Source organism: Melospiza georgiana, chromosome Z, assembly GCF_028018845.1.
Source record: "Melospiza georgiana isolate bMelGeo1 chromosome Z, bMelGeo1.pri, whole genome shotgun sequence".
In the NCBI taxonomy this organism is placed as follows: Eukaryota; Metazoa; Chordata; class Aves; order Passeriformes; family Passerellidae; genus Melospiza; species Melospiza georgiana.
In genome coordinates, this window is record NC_080465.1 from 29314123 (window position 1) to 29339744 (window position 25622).

Here is a 25622-nt window from a genome sequence, read left to right on the forward strand (position 1 = left end):
GTTAATGAATGAGTTCCCTCTGGTTTCAAAACTACTAGCAATGATTAACATTAATGTGACAAAAATAAAATCCCCATATGTTATGGTAATTTTCTGCTAATAAACACCTTAAAACACCTGGCTTTCTTTTAAGTTATTTGTAAAAAAATAGAGGGTTTTTAAATCTCCTTTTTGCATAGGACTGGATTTTTTCTCTCACACCTGAATATTTAGAAGACAATCTTTCTTTTCTCTGTACTTTAGGTTTTTGCACAATGAATATAGATTTGAGTCTAAAGATTGGCATAGGCGGAAGGGATTGTACTTGATTTAAATTTATTAAAACTGAGAGTCTCCTGCACCTTTCTTTTAAAAATCAGGTAAGTGCCTGCAAAAGTAAAATAACAGTAAAAATAAAAAAATAACAGTAAAATAAAAAGATGGTTTGTTCGTTGTTATACATTTAGTGACAAATTCTGCTACTCAAGATTGCCAGTCTAGAATGCGCAGGATTTTGCAGAATGAGAAAGTCAAGACACAAATATTCAAAATCTTTTTCCAATACTGTCACCACACAAAGCAATCTGCCCAGCTTTGCTCCCATGAGTCATCTCTTTGTCACTTTTACATTATAATTCCTGATAAAAGACACACCACTTAACTCCAAGTTTAACTTCCAAGAGTTCTTCAAGGGAAATCTGACTTTAACATTTCCTAATCTATAGTCTGGAATTTTGCACATATTATTTATTCAAACGTTTCTTCAATTGTTCTAGATGCCTAGCATCAGGATCCTGGAGAATTAATACAGTAGCTTTAGACTGAAATGGATTAAACTCAATGGTCATCAAACAACAAAGATCTATCAGCTGTTTTTGACATTTCTCTAAACCATCCTTAAGTTTTAGACGTAAAGCAGGATCCTTTTTCAGCTTATTAATTTCAGGCACTGAAAAGCCAATGAAACTTGTTAGAATATCATCAGCAAAATCTACTTCAAGATAAGCAGAACCATCAGAAATTTTTGCCTTTATACCCCAGGACCCATTGCTTTTTGTGAGGTTTCCGGTGAGAGTGACAATAAAACATTTAACTTTCAGAATTGTAACAGTTTCTGGGTTTTTTGCAAGGAGAAGGGAAATATATGTGAAAGGTGGAGAATCTAAATCTAAATGTGTCTCTACTGCCTTGCAAGGAAAGGTCTGTGAATCATGTCTTTGCTGATCTCCTTCTGGATCCATTTTTAAGGAAAATACAGGATCATCATTTAATACCCTGCTGTCAGAAGTGTGTTGGTGTTTACATCTGCTCTCATCTAGGTCTGTATAATTCTGCTCCTCTTCAGGAGGAGTTTCCAGAGAAAATGCTGATGAACTGCAGGTCTGATGTAAGCCCTTGTGCGGCAAAATGTTACTAACGTTATTTCCATCTTCATCAAATGTCGTTCTTTTCATGTTCTTTTCATTGCCGATAGCTTCCCTGGGCTTATCTCTTTCATTCACATGGTCTTCTTCACCAGTGCTATTTAAAGATGAACTGCAGGAGTTTCTAGATGTATGTGGAAGTCTGCCAGTAATTAAACCCATGTTTCCGTTCATCTCCACTGGTGGCACATCTTCCATCTCTCTTTGCATCTCTTCTTCCAGAAGAAAGTCATCTTCTAAAGGAAAGTCATTTAAAAAGCCATCAGCATATTCCATGGGAGGTGAAACTTGTTCATTTGACTGAGGCAAAGGACTCCCAGATTTTTGTAGCAAAACATTTCCATTATGTGCACTCAGTGAACCTGAGGCAGTATTAAAATTGTTGCTTCTACTACAGTATCCACTTTCTAAAGATGTTCTGTTGTTTAAAGTAAATTCATTATTTTCATCAAGGCTGGCTAAAAGCTCTTCATCTGAAGGGCCAAGAGTTTGTTCTAACTCATCCACAGGCCTTGAAAAAATCTGTTCATGTCCAGCTTGTCCAACAGAATTAGGATTTTCAGCTTCTCCAATTAATCTAGCAAGGACTCTTTCCTGACAATAATCCTCAAGAAGACTATCAACTTCACCGCCCAACAGTTTCACATTTTCTGGTTTAAGCAGAAGAACTCCGAGACGATATACAATATTGCCCTGTACAGTGATTTTTGTTCCAGGAGGAAGACTACTGCAGAGAACGGGCACTGGTTGATACTCCATGCCCTGAATTTGATGTACGCCATCTGTTAATTGTAGCATCAGCATTCGAGTCGGCTTTGCTTCCCAGGGCTTCTGAAATGTCTGAGTACTGGCTGTCACTTCTTCATTTACAGTGCTTTTCCCTCTTAGCTTCTGCAACTGAGAATATGCTGGCTGGCTAACATCCACCAGTGAATCAATCTGTACCGAGAAGCAGCCTGATAACTCTCCCTTGGGAGTATTCAAGATGCAGTTAGGCAAAATGGGATATTCCAAGTCTCTCAGATCAGTAAGAAGCCATTGCTCAAATACCTGCTTGTTAATCTGAGCTTGACTTAAATTACTACCACTGTTTTCTTCCTGGATCCAATTAATACATGCTTCCAGCCATGTTAAAGGAACTTTCACGTGCCATGTGGATGAAAGCCAGGTTTCCACTCTTGCTACAATGCTAGATGTAGACATTTTCTTTTATGGTCAGAAACTGAATTCCCTAAAATTGAATCCAAAAAGACATATTTAATCTTTTGACAAAAATTGAAATTATTACAAGTTTCATGTTTATATTGCATAAAAAAATTAAATTAAAACACTTCTACAGACAAGGAAATTCATAGGCATTTCCAACATTTAACGTTTCAATCAGCATAAAACGTATGTGCAATTATCAGCATAAAAGTTATGTGCAAAATATAAGAAAAGCATGGAGACTTATACAAGCAACCACACTTCTTTTCTCTTTATTAAACTAGAAACATATAAATTAAACTATTTTCTTATAGATTGAAAGTGAATGGACAAAAAACCCAAACCATAAGAGCAGTAGGTTTGAAAATATATCTCCTCTTCTTTTATGGTTTTCTTTCTGTTAACACACAGCATACTTTAGAAATTGACCTGAGATGTTACTCTCCCACTTCACCAGCACTGTTAGGAACAGAAGAGGATCTATAGAACCAAGCTGAGGTCTATCAACACCTATGTCACCGGAGTGACTGACAACAGAAAGCTGGCTTTGAAACATTGTTATCTGGAGACCCAGTGCAGGACTTGGCTGCATAAGCACCAAGCCTTGGCAGCCATCAAGGACATCAGTGGCTAACTAACTCCTTGTTAGTTTAGGAAGTAGTTCTGCACAAACAGAGTAGAACAGAAGTATTTCAGTTGGAAGGGACTCTGATACATCATTTAGTCCAACCACCTGACAAATTCAGAGCTGACCAAAAGTAAAAGCACGTTAGTAAGGTTATTGTCCAGATACATCTTAAAAACTAACAGGTTCAGGGCACCAGCCACTTCTACAGGAAGTCTGTTTCAGTGTTTGATCATGCTCTTAGAACTAGAATCATTCAAATTGGAAAAGACTTCCAAGATCATCGAGTCCAACCTCTGAACACTACCACCATGCCAACTAGATCATGGCACCAAGTGCCATGTCCAATCACTTCTTGAACAATTTCAGGGATGGTGAGTCCATCATTGCTTAAACACCCATTCTGTGAAAAATTCCTGATGTCCAACCTGAAATTCTCTTGGTACAACCTGAGGTCTATTTTAAAGACTGACTCCCAGATTACAACAATTTCTTTTCAAGTAAATTGTGGAGACCAGTAACGTCTCCCCTGAGCCTCCATTTCTCCACCCCTGCTCCCTCAATCACTCCTAACACCACTTACTCTCTAGACCTTTCACCAGCTTTATTGTCCTTAGTAAAGAAATTATTCCTATTGTCAAGACTGAACTTCCCTGATGCAGCTTTGAATCATTCCCACATCTGTTGCTGGATGCCAGGAACTCAGCAGCATTCCCTCTCCAGGTCCCCTGCCCAGGGAGCTGTACAGAGCAATGAGGTCACCCCTGAGCCTCCTTCTCTCCAGCCCAGACAGACCCAGAGCCCGCAGCCCCTCCTCACAGGATGTGCCTTCCAGCCTTCCTCCAGCTCTGTTGTCCTCCTCCAGACCATTCCAGGACCTCCTTCCCACCCTTCTCAGAGCGTGGGGCCCAGCCCTGCACACAGGACTCAGGGTGAGGGCAGCAGGGCTGAATCCAGCAGGATGATCCCAATCCCAGCTGGTGATGCTGTGTCTGCTGCCCCCCGGGATGGGGTTTGCCCTCCTGGCTGCCCGGGCACACACTGCTGGCTCACCCTGAGCTGCTGCCCACCAGCACCCCCAGAGCCCTTTGGCAGGCTGCTCCACACACACTCCTCTCCCAGCTTATACTCGTGCCCAGCCTTACTGCATGCCAGGGGCAGAATCTGGATTTGTTCTTGTTTAATTTCATGCCACTGATAATTACCCAGTGCTCCAATCTATTTCAGATCCCTCTGCAAGGCTCCTCTCCATCGAGAATGTCAGCAGCACCTCCCAACCCGGTATCGCTAGCACACCTGCTAATGGTGCATTCAAACCCTGCATCCATGTCAGTACTACAAATATTGAAAAGATACCAAGTTGCCTAAAAGCGCATGTATCGTGTTGAATCCCTCAGAAAGGGCGACCGAGTAGCTCAATCCCTCTACAGGATACAAAGAAAACAGAACCTACACTAAGAATATTTAAGAAACACCAGGTATGGGTTCTAATGTGTTTATTGGGGTATTTTTGGCATTTTGACCTTTAGAATGAACAAAAGAACACCCTGCCTCCAAGCTCTCCCCAAAAGATTCACCATTCGGAAGATACCGCCCAGTTAGTCCAAGCAAAGCGCCAGCTTTCAACAAAGGAGGTGAAAGGGCTGAGGGAGGAAGGGAAGCAGAGGCGGAGGGAGGAGGAAGACCTGAGTGAGGTTAGGCCGCACCTTGCAGCTCCTCGGAGGGGCCGGGAGCTCCAACTCACCGGGGCGGGCGAGCGAGCGAGCGGTGGTGGTAGTGGCGGGGCGGCCGCGGCTGCCGCCGGCCTGAGGGACGGGGCTGCGCCCAAGCCCGCGCTCCCCGAATCCGCCGCGAGCACCCAATAGCCAATGGGAGGCGGGCGTCGAATCATCGCGAGAGTCTCGCCACAGCCGGCGCCGGGCGGCACGCACAAGGCGGGGTTTTAGGGGACGCCATTTTCTCGCCTCTCGGCCTCAGCCGCTCCCGCTTTTCTGGGCCGCCCCCTCGCTGCCCGCGCCGCTCCCAGCGCGGCTCCCGCAACCCAGGTAGGAAAGGCAGGCCGGCCGGCCGCAGCACGCGTCTAGCGGCGCCACCAGTTCCCCGGGCCCGTCTCGTCCTTTTCCTCACGGAGGGCGGTGCGGGTCGCGGCGCCGCCTCCTGTGCTGACGGGCAGCGGCTTCACCCAACGAGGCGGCGGCGGTGCTGCACGGGGGGCGGTGGCAGGGCCAATCGCGGGTGGCGCTGGTGGATGTGCGCGTCGGAGTCCGAGGCTGCTCCCCTTTCTTTCCCGTACGCGGCGGGGCCGGCGGCCGGCGCAGGTACACGCAGCCCGCGGCGCCGTGCGGCCGGGGCCGACGAGAAGGGGAGGGGGGTGGGAGAAGGACACAGGCCGGGTAGGGCCTTGCCTGGGCCGGTAGAGCCGCCGATGGACTCCGCTCTGCGGCGCGGCGTGACACAGCGGTGCGAGACGGCCTGTATCTCCTGTCGTGGGGCCTCAACCGCCGAGGGCTGCCGTGGCCACAGGGCTTTCGTGGGGTTTGCGGTAGAACGAGGAAAACACTGCATGGAGGACAGTGGTGTTGGGCCACTTCGGCTGTTGCTGAGGGGCTTAAGGTGGCCTCTGTCCCCGTTGCCCCGCAAGGACAGCGCGCGTTTCGCAGCACCAGCGGGTGCGCTCCAAGGGCAGGGGCGCGGCGGCCGCTGCCGGCTTCCCGCGCCCACCCCAGGCAATTGTGCCCAGGGAGAGCTTCTGCGGGGATTATGTCGAGCGCAGCGAGGGCGCTCCGGGCCGCGGCCTGCGCGGAAGCGGCCCCAGAGGCCGATGGGGGGGGGCAGAGGCTTCGCATCTCGGCCGCGCCGCTCTAGGGGGAGGGCGGAGTGCCCGTGGCGCTCGGACTGATCCTGCTCCGCCCGCTGCGCCGCGCTTGGAGCCGCCGGGCACCTCCTTTGTGTCCGCTCGGGCCGGGCTGGGTAACGCTCCCCGCGGCCGCGTGGTGGTGGTGGCGGCGGCCCTTCCGCTCCCGGCTCCGCCTCGCAGCGGGCCGGCGGGCGCCATTTCGGAGGGCGCCATTTCCGTTGTTCCTCCGCGGGGGTGCCGCAGCAGCGCCGCCGCGCTCGCCCCGTTCCCCCCGCGCTGGGCGGGCGGCTGGAGGGGGGGAAGAGAGGGGCAGGCGAGAAGCGCCGCTGCGCCTTGCTCTGACGTTCCTCAGCTCTTAGGTCTGTGGTCGCTGGTTCCACCCCTCGTGTCTGCTTTAGCCCTTCGGTGTTCGTAGGGAACCTGACTTTATTAGTTAGGTGAATGTCCTCGATTTACCTAGCTGAGCAAAGATTACTGAGAACACATGACGTATGGGGAAGCTTGGAGAGACTAGGAGAGACTAAGCCGTGAATGGTAATTGCAAGTGATCACAGTTAGCTCTCCGCTGCCTTAGAATTCTTGGCATAATTGGAAGTAGATTGGCCGGTGTCTGAAGGGGCTGTCCATGTCTTCCTTACCGTCCGTCCACGTAACAGCGCAATTTTGGCAGCGTCTGTCTGAGATCCCGCTTTTACTGAACTTGTGCATGCCCGTTAGTCCGCTTCAAATACGTGGAAATGCCGGCATGTGTTGGGAAGACAGAGCCTGCTTTTAGCCCCTGCAAGCCGGGCAGCAATTACATAGCTGTCTGAGAGTACGTTTAATAAATTAGAATCAGCTTCTTCCCCCACCCCCATTGCCTCTCCGGAGATTATGGATACAAGAATGAGTGCCTGCTGTTTGTTGAGGCAATGGAAGTTAATAGAATGCAAAGGGAAATATGTGATTGTTTGGCTGTACTTGTAAATCACGTTTTCAATGATAGTAATTGAATATTTTGAATATTTATTTATGCTTCTCTCTAATGTGATTTAGTCGCTAAAAGCAGATCACAGACTGTTTCAGAAAATTGTAGTGAAGTAGAGGAGGTTTTGGAGGGGTGTGCATGCAGTGGGTTGTATGTAACTGCAGAGGGTGATTTTTTAAAAAAGACGTTATTTAGTGTAGTTGGAAGTTGTAATTTTTATTTTATTCATCAAATATAGTTGAGAGGAACACATGCTCAAATGCGTGCTAGTAGAGAATTTGTAAAACAAATGCTGATGATTGCTGTAACAAGAATTTTTATTAAGTGAAAATAGTGTTGGGCTAAATAGCAGGACCAGATTTTGGTGTAGTGCCCTTTAGAAAGAGAAACCAAGGCAGATATCTTATAATGTTGAGATTATGTGGTTACTTAAAACTTGTGTGTGCCCAAGAAGTGTGATTCAGACATTAAGGGTTTATGTAAGTCTACAGATTTCACCTTCAACTTCTCTTCGTGGTGTGTTTGGCTTGGCTGTGGTTTTTCTTTTAAAAGGAAAAAATTTGCAGCAATAGTTTAGGTCAACCCTTTGGTTTCTCGCTGTAGCAGAATCAGACTCACAACGTGGGAAGACTCACAACTGATATATGCTGTTTTCATAGGCTCTTGAAGCAATAGGCTGTTGGATTTTGATCCCGCCCAGAATACTTGAGTTTTTGTCAGCAAGGATATATAACAGTGGTAAGTTCTAGCAGCAGGCATTTATTTTTTTCACTTTAGCATGAGGTACAGTTTGTTTTTTGACAAAAAAAATGGACTGTCATTATTTTTCCACAGGTTTTGCTTGCCTACACAAGAAAAAAAGGCAATGGAGACTGAACAACAGGAGGAGACCTTTACCAACACAGAGACAAATGGTAAATTTTTTAAAGGACTATTCATTTTTAGAAAGACTCTCTTTAAAATTTTAGTATTCCAAAGAATTTTATAATGATTTACCTTTACTATATGTTTGCATCAGCAGTAATTTTGTGTTCTGCGTTAATTGTCTTCTATTTTAATTAATGTATCTTTACACATGCTTTTGGAGCATAAATCTATAATCTTTCTTGTTGATATGTTTTAGACATGAGAACTGAAAGTTATGACTAAATGTTGAAACATATTTCATAAGTGTATGAAGAATGTGAATATGAATGGTATAGGGCGTACCTGTTAATTGCATTTTGTTCATTGTAACAGTTACATGCAGGAGTACGAATATATGAAATATTGCTAAGAGCTTAATGGAAAATTTCTTGGGAAGTACCAGGAACGTTTGGGCATTATTGTTGTTGATGCGTGCAGTTTTTTCCCAGAATATTTGAAGTGCTGCTTTGCTGTTATTTCACCAGTATTTCAGTGTCGTACAAACTACATTTGAGCTTTATGCCTGAAAGGTTTTCCCCAATTGAAATTATAAATAAATACTAAGTGGGTGATGCTGCATTCCTTTGGACGTGTCTAAAATGTCGTGAATTTCGTACTGACTGTGTGCAGCATTTTCATTTTAGCATTTTCAGTTGTTAATTAGTAAGAAAGCTGTTGACGTGAAGACTGGTGTCTGTGCTATGGATGCTCAGAATAGAGCATTAACTGTAATTAGTTTTGCGCTAATAGGAACAAATGTATTAATAGTACAGAGTATGACTTTGGCATGTGTTCCACTTCATTTTGACTTAGAAAGTTAAATAAATGTTTATGTTTCCCCCCTATGGACCTCTCTACAGGCAAACGTCCTGCAGAAGATATGGAGGAAGAGCAGGCCTTCAAAAGATCTCGGAACACTGATGAGATGGTTGAACTGCGCATCTTGCTTCAGAGCAAAGTACGCTTTTATACTTTCTTCATGTGTAGCATTGCTCAAGATGGTGGTGACAAAGTGTATGGTGAGATGGAAGTGTAGAGAAATTATGTGCTTTTTTGGAAATGAGGTAACTTATTAGATTAATTTTCAGTATATAGGAATGGTAGTTGTAGGTGTATTGCAATGGAATTGTCCTCCAGGTTCTCTTAAAAGGATAAGTCCCTAAGGATCAATACAGGGTTTATTAAAAATATATATTTGCTAAGAAGTAGAGCAGTAAAGAGTCTAAGATATGTTTACATTTGAGTGGAGGGTAGCTATTTTGGGGGTAATGACTGTATATGAGTCTTTGAAAAAGAAGGTTTTTAGAGGATTATAAATAAGTGCTTTTAGATTAAATATGTGAGATGAGAACCTAAGATTTTAGTAATTCTCTCAAATAGATCTACTAAACTTGTTCAACTATATCAACAGGAAGAAATGTGGGAGTAGTTTGTTACGGATTGCAGTGATTTTGTTGACAAGTATAAATAATTCAAATTGCTGTGTGTGAATTTGCTCTGGTGTTTCCAGTTGCTACAGAGGATTTATATGTTCGGAAGTACCTCAGTCTTTGGTGTTGGTGTGAAAGACTGTTGCCTGAACTCTGTGTGGCATTTCTGACCAATAGCCAAGTTACATGGAGTACCATTTTGCATGCCTTTAACATAATATCTAATAAAAGCAATATTTTTTTGTAGAATCCTTGAAAGAACCTGGTAAAAATGTGGTTTTCCAATTCCTACTTTTTTACTATTTGTCAGTTTATTCCTGTTAATGTTGGTGGCTTTAAGGAAGTTGGTGGCTGTTAACATTAATTTCAGCCTTTTTCAATTTATATTGCTCTGAGAAATTAGTTACTTTACTGATGTGCAAAACAGTATTAGCACTTGAAATTATCAAATGTTTGGAGCTTAAAATGGAACTTGCAAACATATTCCATAAGGGGAAAAAAAAAAAAGATCAGATAATGGAGGAAGTAGTTGACCTGCATTACACTCATTTAGTTTCTTTTTTTTAATAGATCTAGGCTATGAGAAGTTCAACATGGGCAGAATTGCCTAAAACTTCTCTTTAGAATTGAAATGTTAATGGCAAAGCTGAGTTACCTTTCTTTGTGTGCTGTGTTCTCTGGTTGTAAGAGCTTTTGGTAATTTTTTGTAATGCCAAAGTGATGCGTCCCCCCACCTCTTGGGCCAGCCAAAATAGATCTACTGTTCTTAGTGTTGAGTTCATAAACTTTGTTTGTACTGAGTTGTCATAATGTAACTTCTGAAAACTATTTTCCAGAATGCTGGAGCAGTGATTGGAAAAGGTGGCAAAAATATTAAAGCACTTCGTACAGACGTGAGTATATATGAGTTTGAACTAATTTAACACTGCTTCTTTCAGAGCACTACATCGAAAACTTGATTGCGTGCATTTCTAGAAATGGGAGCAATTCAACTCTATAGACATCCAAGTTACAATCCATTTGTATTGATTGTCAGAGTAGATAACAGTTCCTCAATTTCTGTTTCAATTAAAACCCAGCCTGATGCACGGGATGAGAGGTTTATGTTAAATCTCTTCACTTTTTAATAGGATTCTGCTAAATTACACACTTGAGCTTGAAGTGAGTTACCATCCTAATTAAAAATATTGACAAAACTTAAACTCTTAATAGTACCATTCCCCATCAGTGCATCAGTTATAGTACTGCTGAAACCCTTGCAGGTGGCTGGCTTAACCCAGTGATAGAGGAATTCTTTAACTTCCTTCAAAAAAGCAAAATGAAGTCATCCATCTGTTCCTTAACAGCTTGCACATGAAGCACAAAACCATTAATATTAAGGTTTCTTGCTTTAAATATGAGTATAAAACACTAAAGGAGCATTGTATTCTATTACTTGGAAGTATTTTTAAATGGTCATGACTTAATGCCTGTTCACATTTTACAGGGGGGTTGACTCTGGTGATTAGACACATGCTCAGCGTTAATGTTGTGTATTTTTAAAACTTGGCAACACTTCTTAAATTCCATTCGTTTACACTCCTGTACTTAACATCAGCTGCAATTTCAATGGTTTTTCCAATCAAGACTCTGTTCAGCACAATATTTGGTGGTATATCATTACAAATCAGTTCCAACTAAGTTCATAAACTACTGCAACTAGAGTTGAGATTTTAGTTGAAATGGTCAGGAATCATACATATGCTCACTAACTTTGGCAACTAGTTGTTCCTCTTTTTTTAGGGTTTTTTTAGTCGGGTTTTTCTGTTTTGATTTTTTTTTTGGTTTGCTTTTTGAGTAAATCAGTATGTCACCTATGTCCAGATAATTTAGATCGGTCTGGATCACAAACTCCCGATTTGCCCAAGGTTCTAGTACTATCAGTCTCGACAGTTTTCGCATCTACCCTCATCAGCCAGCCTGCTACTGAAACGTCATTTATTGAAAGTAGTAGTTTAGTCAGTAATAGTTTAGTCAGATCAAGTGACTCATTTTTAAAGTCCATACTGTTAGGCCACAGTCGGTGTAGCAATCCGTTATTGTGTTAGCCTTCAGAACAACTTAAGCTTGTTTCGTTAATTGAGAGTAATGAGTATAGTTTGTATTAAATTAAAATTTATTGCTTTTCCCCCTTTTCCCTCTCCTTGTTTTTTTGGCCATATATCTCCGTTGCCCATGTACTGGATCGACTTGCCCCTGCGTTGCCCACCATGACGTTGGCCCATCCGCCCCTGAACGCCCATGTGAAAACCCTGGTTGGCTATGCCCAAAAATGTGCTCGTTGCCAAACGGGTACCATACTTGACAACTTCCGATTGAATACCCATGCCCAATGCCAACATCCACGAACGCCAATGACCAATGCAGTACAATGCCAGTGTTTCAGTCCCAGACAGCAGTGGCCCCGAGCGGTATGTCCCAACAGTTTATGCCTCACTGCCTGAATAGAAAGAGAGAAATGTATTTTATTACCTGCCTTTGATATAATTAAATAGTATCCCCTTATAGACGGTGTATTGTTTTTTTTCAAGTTTTCTGTCTTATTTTCCCCATTAAGTCTTTTTGTCACTGAACTTTTACGTGAGTTGCCCACCCAAACAATCCACTAATTTTATTTCAATGGAAGGAGCACAGCTTCAAGTGTTGCATATTTGCTGCATTGTAAATCAGATTGGTTCAAAATAGTCTCTCGCTCTGTCTTTGTGGCCCACCTTGCTCCCCTCAACATTGCCTGTTCATAATTATTTCTGATGAAGTGCTAATTCCGGTTCGCTTTCCTTCACTTCTCATTTGTTTCGTCTTTTTTTTGTCTTGCATTTTGTATTTGTTTTCTTGGAGGCCCCATTAGTAATCTGAGTTCCATAACCTTATTCCACATACAACGTTCACCACTTGTATATCCTCACATTTAAAATGAGAAGGTGTGCCAGTTCTACGAATGTAATAGCGAGGGTATCCTAATTAGTGGTGGCGGGGAACATGAATATTCACTTCTACTTTTCAGTTCTGCGTCAGTTTCTTGCCCGCTTAATTTGAGCCCTTCCAAAAGCCCATTCTGTCTTTCTCTTTCTGCGAGACCTACCTAATCTTAAATTTCTCATGCATATATACTGGGCATAAACAAAGATGCATGTGTTGTAAATTGAGCAAACAGGTTTACTTTAAATGGGGAATACTTGTAATCTCTTCTTTGTAGTAAATCTTGTTAAAATTTTGTGCGTGATGATAAAAATAATTTACTTCTATTTTTCTTTTCTACCTTCTCCATATTGTCTGTCATTGTGGCTTCCAACAGCATCTTGAGTATAAGTGCAGATATAGAGACAATTGGAGAAATCTTGAAGAAGATTATCCCTACTTTAGAAGAGGTATTTATCTTGAAATTTTCTTCTGTTTTGAATGAAAAGATTAGCTTTTGAATGAGATTGTTCTAGAGTATTTGCTACTTTTTAAAAACAGGAGACTAGAAAAGTGAAAAATGCCAAAAGCGTTTTAAAGAAGGGTTATGGCTGTCATGTTGGCATTTTTTGGGTAGAGGGCAAAGTCTGTCATTGTTTATTAAACTAACATTTTTGAACATGTCCCATTTTCCAAAAAATAAGTGTTGCACTGATGCCTTCTTAAGTCGTTATAGCAAGTGGTGCAGTGTAATTTAATAATTAATGTAAAAAATAGGGAAAAATGATGCTTGACTGGTGGTGAGGTGTTCAAATTGTTGTGGTTGTATCAAAAGAAATACACAACTACAGTTCAGCAATAAATTAAATCACCCCATTCTGTTTATAAAGAAGAAAGAAGCTTAAAACGCCAAATATTGAATTTTTGTGAATCATCTTTATTTGCTTCTCCCTATATGCATCGTATTTACAGTATCAACACTACAAAGGCAGTGACTTCGACTGCGAACTTCGGCTCCTTATTCACCAGAGTCTGGCAGGAGGCATTATTGGTGTCAAGGGTGCTAAAATTAAAGAACTCAGAGAGGTACTTGCTTTCTGTTCTTCTGAGATTTTATTTTGTTCAATAAGCAATGTTTTCTGTTCATAAGGGGTACATCTAAGTATCTGCTGTGTGATAATTCCTTCTCACCGTGTTGCATACATGCTTTTGATGTTGTGAGGCAGAGCTGGAAGTTGCAATTTTCTTGCAGACCCTCAGAAGTAATGTCAGTGGTAGAGCCAGGACTTGGTTAAACATATTTTTGGTAGAGTACTGTTTTTAAAGAAAGTATTTTTACTTCATTTTATTAAAATTATATTCATTTCTCCTTTTAGACCAAACTGCTGCATAGTGTAGAAGTATTTGTGTGATTGAACACACAAAATAGCTCAGAATGAAACCATCTTCACAGTAGATTTACTGTGGAAAGACTTCATGCTGCTTTTCTGTTTTTTAATTCTAACTCCTGGAAGACCATATGTTTTTTTTAAGTGAAAGACTAAGATATTAAAAACTTTATGGTCGCTATGAACTGAAAACACATGGTTGTAGAAACGGAGACGACCCATCCGCTGATCAGCATCGAACTCCGATTTATTGATCCATCAGACACATTTTATAACAGTGTTAATTAAGCTCATACACATTGCAAAACCCGAGCTCATCATAGGCTACAGATTAAACACGAATCCCTCCTTTTGTTTTCAATACCTGTGGTTATTGAAACCAAGATTTGCTTTCTCACCCTGATATGAATGGTTCTCAAGGCATCCCTGTCTGTCACTTTTACTTTCCCAAAACAGCCAAGGACAGAACGTTTACCTGTTATGAAAAAACAGCCTGAGAACTTCGTTGTTTACAGAAACAGGCTGTGAGAATTTGCTCCTCACAGCTGCCTTTTACTTTTCCATCAGCTGTATATGATTATGGCATGTCTGAACAAAACTCTATAAGCCATTTCTGAGCAAAATTCTCCAACACATGGTTGAGTTTCTTGACATTGTGTCAGGCAGTTTCAGGTCAGTTCAGGCATAAGCCAATACTTGTTTGCATGGATTAAGAAAGACAAGACAACTAGACATAATCCTAGCAACATTGCTGTCTTAGCATTCAGAGCATGTTTAATTTGGAAGCTAATACAGTCTATAAGCTCACAATGGTTATGTGATCCTTTTTCTAATACTTAATTAAATGATGCATCATAGGTGCATCATAATTAAAATAGGAGAAAATTGATTTTTTTTTTAATCGTCATACAAAACTTAGAGCAGCAAGATCTTTAAAATATGTAATCTTGAAATTTTGTGTGATAACTCAAAAGCAAGCATGAAGATTGAAATGAGTGGGAACTTAATTGTCTTTTGAATCTATTTTTAAAATATTGTAATGGTTTTATAAAGTTTTAAAAAACATATTTGATAATCTTGTTGGTTTTTTTTCTTCTTTTGCTTTCTGCAGAACACTCAGACCACCATTAAGCTCTTTCAGGAGTGTTGTCCTCATTCGACTGACAGAGTGGTGCTTATTGGTGGAAAACCTGATAGAGTTGTTGAGTGCATCAAGATTATCTTGGATCTTATCTCTGAGGTAATGTTTATTAAATTTATTCTTTCACTGGCATTCATGAATGTTTTGGACATTAATGGGATGAAAAATGTTCTAGTTTAAATTTAGTACCTTGTGCTTTCCCAGCAGCAAATGATGGACAGTTGCAATCCTTGGGATCTGTTCCTATTGTTTAGAATTGGGGTACACCTCATGAGCAATTTTTGGTAGTACTGGGCCATTTATGCTTTGCATGTGATCAGAATGAAAAATTCAAAGAGGAAGAAAAACAAAATGTGTCTGCCACATCTAAGTAGTTTTACTGTCATAGTTAAGTTCACAGGAAGCACATCAACATCTCCTTTCTTGGCAGCATTGTGAAATCAAGAACATGTTCCAAATGCATTGTGTTAGTAATTAAATATGCCAGTTGTAGTATAAATATCTGATTTGGGGTATTGTTTTGTTTGTTTATATTAGTCTCCAATTAAAGGACGGGCCCAGCCTTACGATCCCAATTTCTATGATGAAACGTATGACTATGGTGGCTTCACAATGATGTTTGATGATAGAAGGGGACGGCCAGTGGGCTTTCCAATGCGTGGAAGAGGAGGTTTTGATCGAATGCCCCCTGGTCGTGGTGGACGACCTATGCCTCCCTCAAGAAGAGATTATGATGATATGAGCCCTCGCAGAGGACCTCCACCACCTCCACCAGGTCGTGGTGTTAGAGGTGGCAGCAGAGCTCGTAATCTTCCGCTTCCTCCTCCACCACCTCCTCGTGGCGGGTAAGTTGTTGGATAAGTGCATTATACGAAAACTCATGTTGTATATCTGAGTCATATTCATATTTCCAGTGATCTTTCCATGCGTCCATGTTGGTAATGATTAGGCAGGATTGAGCCTGTATTAGACAAGAGTATTTTGAAATATACTGAAATTTAATTACTTGCTGTGATGTGGTAAGTTGCCAGGACTATGGTCAGTAGTTCTGGAACTTCTCTTGCTCAGTACTTGGTTAGAGTAGGTTGATACTAAGTTTATGCGAGCCCTGAATGGGAAAATTCAGATAAGAGTAAACAAGCTAGCTTATAACGCATGTAACACAATTAAAATGCTACTGTCTTTTTTGTTTTAGAGATCTAATGTCCTATGACCGAAGGGGCAGACCAGGAGACCGTTACGATGGCATGGTATGAGTTTAAAATTTGCTCTGTTGTGTCCCTAAGCACAGTTAGCATGCTGAACTACGTGCACTTTTTGTCCATACAAATGGTCCTCCTGTGGATTAATATTTGAGGTGTTAATTGTACTCTTTTGTTTTCTTTCTTTCTTCCTGTCATCAAAAAGATTCAGTGATTTTGATTGTGTTCAGGTCTGTAGGGTTTCTTGCACTGGCCCTCTTTCAGATTTTTTTAATTAGTATGACATTCATTCTTCTCAGTTACTAAACTGTTCTTATCTCAAGCTGTAAGTTTTACTTTTGATTCTTGTCCTAGTTCCACTGGGGGTTGGGTGGGGGTGTGTGAGCAAGCAGCTCTGTAGTGCTTAGTTACCAGCTGCTCTTAAATTACAACAGAGGTGGATCTCTAGAGTAGCAATATTCTTTTCTCCTCTGGCTTTGTTGGGCACCTTCTTTAAGATAGCAGGTAACACATTTTTTTTTCTTCAAAATTAATGTAGAAGATAAAAATGAAAAAGCTATGAAATGGGCTTCACATGAACTCCTTGGAAGTAAGAGTTACTGGACCTCCAGATTGCAAGAATGCCATATGCTTATTAGTAATAATAAAAGGAAAGATTTGCAGTTACAAATATTTGCAGTCACAAAAAAAAACCCCATTTCACATGCTAATCTACATGCTAAGAAACTGAAAGAATGGAGAAGTACCTCTCCAAGATTCCTTATCTGTAATTACATGTTTTCAGGGCTTAGGTTTTGTGTTCTTCTGTTAGCAGCTTATAAAGCCTGTGCTAGAGTACATAAACTTAACAGCCTGCCCTTCTTTGGGTGTTTGGTTGAGCACAATCTTACTTACCTTGACTCTTGGGCAGTAGTGTGTTCTGATTTTGTTCTATTTTTATTCCAGTTCAGCTAGAAAATCCACTTTAACTTAGGCTTTGCCTGTCAGGTTGACCTTCACGTTATTGTCATGAATTTCTATACACAAGTGGAGTAATTTCTGCTAGCTTGGTTTCTTTCATGGAAAAAAAAAGCAATTTCATTTCTTTTCATAGTGTAGCTGCTTTTAACTTCGGCTCCTTTGTAACCAAGTTTTATAGCCATTAAAGTGAGGACTACTTTGCAGCAAAGATAGAATTTAATTTCTAGTTTTAATTAATCGTGATCCTAATAGCCTAAATTTTGTAGGCAGAAATTTCCACACTGAGCATGACATCACAGTTTAAGTGTTATGCCAAAAAGTAAAGTCCTCCTGTGCTATGAGCAGCAAATAGAAACTGTTGTGTAGCTAAAAGTTTAAATGAAACCAATATTACTGTGGTTTGTGATGGAAAAAGCTGCCCTTAAAGAGTAGAAATGCTCTTATCACATGAATTCTATCTTACATAGGTGTAATGGAAGGCAGCAATTGATGAACATCTCCAAAATACTGGGTAAATTTATTGTACAAAACCAAATTTTTCGCCAGTTCTCTTTTTCACGAAAGGCAGAAAGATCGAACAGTTGACAGTCTTTAAGTCTGGATGCTGAACTGTGGTTTTTACTGTTGCAGAGATACGACAGAGCATTGACAGCTTTGTAAATGCTGAGATGAGAAAAACCCATTTTTGATTTTAAAAGATGCGTAAATTCCTCTTGCCTGTACAGATTTAATCACTTAAGATGATTAACTTGTCTGTTAGCCTGGCTTAAAGTTGTAGTATAAGTACTGCTGTTTAAATGCTCATTTGACTTACGGTCTGTTCTGAAGCTTTTTCTCCAAAGTACAGACTTGTTTATCAGCATATAGAAATGTAACTACTACAGTGTGTAACACTCCAGATCAAGTCCTGTGTACCATAAGGGATATGGTGACCTGAAAAATCATGAGTTCTCTGTATTTTTTAACATACTCATTATCAGGGGCATGTAAAAATTAGTAAAGGAAGAATGTATGACAACTCTTCTATTTATTCGTGCAGATGCTGGAAGGAAGTAACAAAATTTCACTTTCCTAGGTCACTCTTAAAAACTAGAAAAACTTACTACAGAAGAATTTGACATCAGTTAGGACTGCATGCAGGGTTTTTTCTTATATATAAAAGTTAAACTCTTTGCCTTATCCAGCCCATCTGTCATCTGGTTTCTGTTGCAGTTCTGAGTAGTAACTAGCCCTACTCAGTGCTGGTCTGCAACGTAAAATGTTATGTATGCTAAGACACTCTGTTTCAGAAACTCATTTTGCACAAATAAACATCACTTGTTGAAATGGTAAAATTCTGAAAGAAAGAAATGCCATATATCGTATGTTTTAGAAACATAGTTAAGTTTCTAATGTAGTTAGGCAGTGGTAGACTGTTAGTCTACTTGCTAACAGGATGAGGTATATGATAGTAAAACATAAGAAGCAGTGTCCTTCCTGCTTAACCTGCAGTTGGCATAATCACTTGCAATTACTTGTTTCAATCTTACTGAACCTTTTTCTAGTAGATAGCAGAATTAATACATGTAAAAATGTAAAAAGTTTTTCTGAAAGAAAAAAGAAGGCTTAAGTTTTGCCTTGCTTCTGAGTGAGAGGAAAAAGTTTCTGGGCTTCTTAGTGAGAGGAAAAATCTGCTAATACCATAGAAAGAGAAGGAAAACAAAAGTTGCCGATTTAGAGTTGCCCCAAAGTAAAATTAAAAGCCAATGAGTTTTGAAAGTGATGTAAATCACATAATTTCAAGCCTTTGTTAATGGTATAAGGGTTTCTTTATACCACTTTGCATTCTGTTTGGCTGCAACATTCTCTAAAAGTTTGTATGACCTGAATTTCCTTTCTTCCTCTTATGTTGCATCTGGAAGATGATGCAGTGTCATGTGGATGCCTGTGATGACATGCAGCCACCAGAGTTGGTGAGTGTTTTCAGCCTGGTTTTGAAAACTGCTTTATTGAATGAGTTCAGTGATAAAGCAAATTTAAGAGATCTTGAGTGTAGTCCATGGCAACTTGCACCTATTAAAATTTATGAAGCCATTCTTCTGACTTTGAATTTAGGGGCAAACGTAATGGTGTGTCCTTTGATGGCAGGTAATGTTAATAGAAATGTGGAATTATGCAGCAGCCTGGTGAGAATAGGGGAGCTTCTCTTTTGCCTCCTTTACACAGTATTTTCATTTGGTTAAATGGTAACTTTCTCCATAACTGATGCACTGTAGATTTATCAATTTATGATTTATGTTTTGTTTTACTTCCATAATGTTGTGGGATTTTATTTCAAGCGGCAAATATTTAAAGTAGCTTCTCACTTATTTGTGAATCAACTATGTTTACCTATCAATCTATTTGAAAATGTTTCTTGACCAGATAGGTTTTGGGATGTTATCACAGAATTATAGAATGATTTTGGTTGGAAGTAACCTTAAAGATCATCTAATTCCAGCCTGCCATGAGTAGAGAACCTTGAACTAGACTGGGATGCTCAGGGTTCCATTGAACCTGGCTTTGAAAACTTCCAGTAATTGGGAGTCTGCAGCTTTTCTGGGCAACCTGTTCCAGTGCCCCATCACCCTCACAGTGAAGAATTTCTTTCCAATACTTAAACTAAACCAATGCTCTTTCAATTTAAAGTTGTTGCCCCTTGTTCTTCCTCTACATACCTGTGTGAAAACTCCTCTCCAGCTTTCTAGTAGGCTGCCTTTTGGAGCTGGAAGGCCGCAATAAGGTCACCCTGGTGCCTTCTCCTCTCCAAGGTGAACCGTTCCAGCTCTTAGACTCTCTTACAGGAGAGGTGCTGCATCCCTCCAATAATCCTTGTGGTCCTCCTCCAGACTTAATCTAGTTGATCCATGCCCTTAATGTTGGGGGCCCCAGAGCTGGGTGCAGTACTCATATTGGGATCTCAAGGCTTGACCTTACAATGCAGCCCAGGGCACGGTGCTACTCCGGGCTGCAAGTGCTCATTGCTGGGTCATGTCCCACCTTTCACTCGCCAGTGTCCCCAAGTTCTTCTGGGCAGGGCTGCTCTCCATCTGTTTCTCCCCTAGCCTGTGTTGGTACTGGAGGTTGCACCAGCTCAGGTGAAGCACCTTGCTCTTAGTCTTGTTAAATTAAATGAGGTTTCCTATGCACTCACTTTTGGAGCTTGTCCAGGTTCCTCTGGATGCCATCCAGTCTTTCAGGTCTGTCAGCAGCACCACTCAGTTTGCATACTTGTCTGCAGGTGTACCTAATCTGTTTGTGTCATTGATGAAGACATTGAATATCACTGGTCCCAGTGGAGGCCAATCTCTGAGGGACACCACTTAATGCCTGTTAAAACTCGAGCCATTGACACTGCCCCTTGGATGTAACTGTCTTTATTCAATAAGCAGTTTACCTGTGGAATCCATCCCTCTCTAGCTTGGATGGAAGGATGTGGGGGCAATGTCAAAGCCTTTACGGAAGTCCAAGTACATGGTACCTGTAGCCCTTTTCTTGTTCACCAATGTAGTCACTCCATTGTAGAAATTAGAGAGTACATCGGGTGTTGCCAATGTCTTGAAGATGGCAAAATGCTGCCAAATTAATACTTTTTTATTAATTCATGTGAAAAGTCAGTTCTTACCTTTTGTACACAGCAACTGTTATAAAATTCTATTATTTTGTACTGTGGAGAGGCAGATGTGATCCAGGAAAGGTATTTTCTTTAAAACAAGTTTGTCCAAAAAGTATCCTATGGCAAATACCAGCAGTAATATGCATGTGTATGCAGTAAGCTATGTGATCAGCCTCTCAGTTTAACCTTTAGCAGAGTCCTTCATTGTCTTGTATTTTGGACTTGTGAGCTCTGTGATGTTGTCTTATCATATATATTGCTTAGTAACATGATTAGACAGTACAGGTTGCTTAGAGACAGAGGATAAGCTCAACACTTTGATCTGAATAGCTTTCTTTTCGATGTAAAAAAAAAATATGGTAAGGAATATTTTTTGGGAAAGTTGTTACATTATAACTTCTATGGGCCCCTCCTTGTGAGTGGATGAACTTGACTGACTACCAGGGGCCTACTCAGCTGGTCTCATGTCCCTTCCCTAGTAGAGTGACAGGAGAAAGTAAGACAGAAAAGTCTGGCTCACGATGGAGACAGGCAGATCACTTGCTAATTAACATCATAGGCAAAACAGAGTTGGCTTGAGTAGGTTTACTGCCACTTTGAGTAACATGGTGAGAAACAGAAAAACACCTTCACCCACTTCCTCTTCTTCGCAGACTTAGCTTTCACTCCTTCATTCCTTTTTCTGCTATTTCTCTACTATTTCTCTGCCGTGAATTGTGCAGGGGTGGTAGGTAATGGTAGGTTCCCGGTCAGTTCGTCATACCTGTCACTGCTCCTTCCTCTCTGCGCTATTCCCCTTCTACAGTGTAGGGTTCCTTCCATGGAATGATACAGCTGGAGCTGCTCAAATGATCTGTTTCCAGTGGACAGCAGTTCTTAGGGAACTGTTTCAGTGTGGGTCCCCTTTGTGTGGTGCAGTTCTTCAGGAACAGACTAATTTGGTGTTGGTCCTCCCACAGGGCACAGGTATCTGCCTGTGTGGCTTCCTTCTGGGCATTTCTACTTGGTCTCAGCATCCTTCAGTGGGCTACAGTGTAATGATCCTCTCCAGTGTAGTTTTCTCCATGGGCTGCAGGGTAGTCTCCATGCCAGTTCTGGAGCACTTTTTTCATCCTTGGTCACTCTTGCAGTCAGTGCACATTGGGTCTTTTGTACTCTTTTCTTAAATGATATCACTGAGATTTCGTCAGAAGTTGAATTTGAGAGAACCACATAGATTTATTCTTTGCTTCTGTAGCAAAGTATAAATACATGGTTTTGCACACTCAGAACACATTAGATGAAATGAAAACCTGATGTCAAATGCAGGTTTACAAATCCTAAAAATAACAGTGCTCATTACAGTCATTTACATTTGGTGTATGGTGGTTCAGATGTAACGGAAGTAATTATTGTCGTAATTGTTTATTCTAAGATGTAAAGGGTTTGTAGCATAGTCAGAATCAAAGGTGTAGATGTAGTAGGGTGATTTGCTGGGCAGACATCTAGCCCCGGAACTGGAGACTGGAATGTCTTTTGAGCTGTATTTGTAGTATTAATAAGGCTCTACTTCTGATTTTGTATTCTGATGTTTAGTACAGAGGTCACAAGTAGATCAGCATTAGCAGCTGTCTGCAAGAAGCTGAGATGGTGAGACTGCCTTGGTATACTGGCATGGCAGAATTCTTTGTCATTTTATGTGTTATTCTTAGAGGTTTTGATAGGGCAGGATAAGAATCACAGAATATCTGGAGTTGGATGGGACCTACAAGAATCATTGCATCCAACTTGTGGTCCTGCACAAGATGGCCTTTGGTCCAAATTGGACAGAGATTAATGAGATCTCTCCCACCCACCCCTTTTGTTTCTGGTCTTCCATCTTTGCCTCAGGATGCCCTTGATGGCATAACACTGTTGTATTTATATCAGATTGAGGGCTGTGATGTTTGATTAAATGGGCTCAAAGTTAACAATATAATGCTTAAGGTAAAAATGTGTTAATGAAACGTGGCTGTTCACATTAATGTTTTTTTCTCTTTTCTCTTACAGTTTGAGGGTGGCTCTGGTTATGGTAAGTGTTCATATAGAACCTTTGCATGTAGTTCATTATATAGTTACTAAAGGGCTTGATGCATACACTTAAATCAGATTATTCTTACGCAGGGGGGCGCGGTTCATATGGAGATCTTGGTGGACCCATCATCACAACACAAGTAACGATTCCCAAAGATGTAAGTAAAGTTGAGTTGCTTTCAACTCAGGCTTTCTCTTAAAAAAAAAAGTCACAGCCATTTTTCAGACTGTTTAAGTAAATCAGAAATACTTAAAATGCTTGATTAAGTACTTCTAGTACAAAACAAGTGTTTCTAAATTGCCAGCAGTGTAACAATTGACTGTTTGGTTTCTGTCTTCAGAGACACGTTAAAGAATTCTACTTGTGGTTAATACTCAATAATAGATAGGGTCCTTGTAACCCATGTTTTGCAAATGAGAGCTGGTTCTCCCAGTTTAATCTCACCTGTGTTTATACAATTAATACCACAGGGGATATTTTTAAGCTATAAAGAAAAAAGCTCCCATTGCAGCACTTAAAACTGAATTTGTGGAAACTACTCAAATGGTGGTGTAATTTTCTAACTTTTGGAAAGGCAGTTGTATCAGGAAATTAATGTTTTTGCTTTCTTCCTAGTTGGCAGGATCTATTATTGGAAAGGGAGGCCAGAGAATCAAACAAATACGTCATGAGTCAGGAGCTTCGATCAAAATTGATGAACCACTAGAAGGCTCAGAAGATCGGATAATAACTATTACAGGAACACAGGACCAGATACAAAATGCACAGTATTTGCTGCAGAACAGGCAAGTTAAAGTTTATTGTTGTCCTTACTGTCAAATTAGCATGTATATTATAAAACTGCTGTCCTCTGTGAATCACTTTTTTAAGAAGGCAGGTTTTAAGTAACTATTTGAACCTAACTTCTCTAGTGGTAGTTCTGCCTTGATTCTCTTCTGCTCTCCATTCTAATTAAAATGAAGACACCCTCAAAACTAATCTTGCTGGAAGACATCTTAACCAAGCAGTCCTCTCATTTCTCTGGTGAAAACTGCTGCAAAAAAACTACTTTTAATAAATTTCATAGAGCCTGTAGAAAATATAGAAGATTTCAGTGGATGTTGGCCTAGTTCTGTGTGGAAGACTAGTGATTTTGTTGTTTTTAGATAACTAAATTGACAACAAATCGCAGTCTGCCATATGGCACAGACCATGCCTCTACAGGACAAGTTGAAATCGATTTGGGGCTGTTATGCAGCATTTCACACCTTGCTGACAGTACTTTGCCTTTTCTGCCAAATATTAACAGCTACAGATAGCATTTGCTGTATTAACATTCTGGCTGCTATAGCAGTTTTAATATCTTAGATTACTAATATTTAACTATGCCTGAAATACACTAATATAATTGTTAGCCATTGACATTTTATAATTATGTATTTTTAAATGTGTTAGTAATTTGTAATTTAATATGCTTTATGAATGTTGATGCAAGATGTATGGTCCATCATTCTAATACATGCTTTTTTCTTTTTCTTTTATAGTGTGAAGCAGTATGCAGATGTTGAAGGATTCTAATGCAAGATTATTTTTTCTTTTTTATAGTGTGAAGCAGTATTCTGGAAAGTTTTTCTAAGACTAGTGAAGAACTGAAGGAGTCCTGCACCCTTTTTTTTTTATCTGCTTCTGTTTAAAAAGCCAACATTCCTCTGCTTCATAGGTGTTCTGCATTTGAGGTGTAGTGGAATCTTTGCTGTACACCAGATGTAATGTTTTAGTTCCTTACAGATACATGGGGGGGGAAGGGCGCACGAGACTAACATTGAAATTTTGAAGTGGCAGAGAGAATGAATTCTATTTTTGTTCACTGTTGGTGGTAAATTGTACTGTTTTTCTGTAATTGTTGTGAACACCCTGCTTTTATGTACACTGTATCTTACTTTGAAGGGGGAGAATATGGTTGGTCCTATGTCCCTGGCATTTGTTGAGAGCAGTGTGCAGAATGAAACGCATTTTTATAAGAAACATTTTAGGATTTTTAAATAAATTTAGTGAACTTATTCTTGGTGGTCATTTTTCTTCAGGTCTGCATAAGGTCATAACTAAAATCGATACACCTAGTTTTTATTGTTTTTTTTCCTTATAAATTAAAGTTGCTGTTAAGCTTGCTCTTCAGTTTCCTTGATATGTAGATGGAGTTATGTGGGATTTTTTGACAAATTAAAAGAGATCGTGTGAAAACAATAACTGCTTTGCTGTGGGGGCAGAAAGGTGAAAATACGCAAATGTGTAAAACTTGACATTTTTGCAAGTGTTTGGCCCTCTTTGCAATACCTATATATATTGGTGACAGTATATAAATAAAATACTTTAAAACTTTGTGATGTCACTGAGTAAACAGTTGTAAAGTACACCTGGTTTTAGACAGCTTGCTTCATGCAGAGTTGCTCTACCATTACTGAAAAAATTATACCTGTTTCCTGAGCTTTTGTTTGTATGAGGTAGGAATCGCAAATTGGCGAGATGAGATATAACTATGTAACTTGTTTTCCATTGTATGCAAAACTTCAACTTGTTTCCCAGATGTATGTCAAGTTCCGTAAGAATTGTGAGAAATTAAAAAAAATACAACGCCTCTGGATATCTCATGTAATACCTTGGCATTTGTATTTATAGTTTAAAGTTTTAATTTCACTTCCTGAATAAAAACAGATGAAAAAGTTTAAAGGTGTGTGGCACATAGAGATATGATGAGTCCAGACTAAGTGAAGATTCTTTCATTGTCTTTGGTTGGTTGTTTTGTGGTGTCTCCTTCTCTTCCCCCGATTTGTGGTCCATGAACTTGGCCTTTTTATTACAGCTGCCCTTTAAAATGGCATGGTGAAGGTGAGGAGCCTGAAATGTTATGCATAAGGCTGGCTCCCCTGGCAGAGT

At 40.5% G+C, this 25622-nt stretch overlaps 2 protein-coding genes across 9 annotated transcripts; one reads left to right on the forward strand and one right to left on the reverse strand.

The window, feature by feature from the left end:
* Nucleotides 1-340: 340 nt before the first annotated feature.
* On the reverse strand, nt 341-5008 carry RMI1 (RecQ mediated genome instability 1). The gene is made up of 2 exons (XM_058043684.1): nt 4941-5008; nt 341-2634 (listed from the first exon to the last, which is right to left on the reverse strand). The coding sequence occupies exon 2, from the start codon at nt 2604-2606 to the stop codon at nt 723-725; it is 1884 nt and encodes a 627-aa protein (XP_057899667.1). The 5' UTR covers nt 2607-2634; nt 4941-5008; the 3' UTR covers nt 341-722.
* Nucleotides 5009-5163: 155 nt separating this feature from the next.
* HNRNPK (heterogeneous nuclear ribonucleoprotein K) lies at nt 5164-25415 on the forward strand. Of its 8 annotated transcripts, none has more exons than XM_058043692.1 (16): nt 5164-5279; nt 7718-7796; nt 7893-7972; nt 8825-8922; nt 10231-10287; nt 11801-11844; nt 12729-12801; nt 13304-13417; nt 14831-14959; nt 15398-15705; nt 16056-16110; nt 18924-18974; nt 22685-22706; nt 22784-22866; nt 23325-23494; nt 24294-25415. In XM_058043692.1, exons 3-16 carry the CDS (start codon nt 7924-7926, stop codon nt 24322-24324), a joined length of 1284 nt encoding a protein of 427 aa, XP_057899675.1. In that variant the 5' UTR covers nt 5164-5279; nt 7718-7796; nt 7893-7923; the 3' UTR covers nt 24325-25415. The 8 variants fall into 8 exon arrangements, with proteins under 8 accessions (XP_057899675.1, XP_057899668.1, XP_057899672.1 ...); XM_058043685.1 differs by having other exon boundaries at nt 7893-7971; nt 8812-8922; nt 24233-25415; XM_058043689.1 differs by having other exon boundaries at nt 7893-7971; nt 8812-8922.
* Nucleotides 25416-25622: the final 207 nt, after the last annotated feature.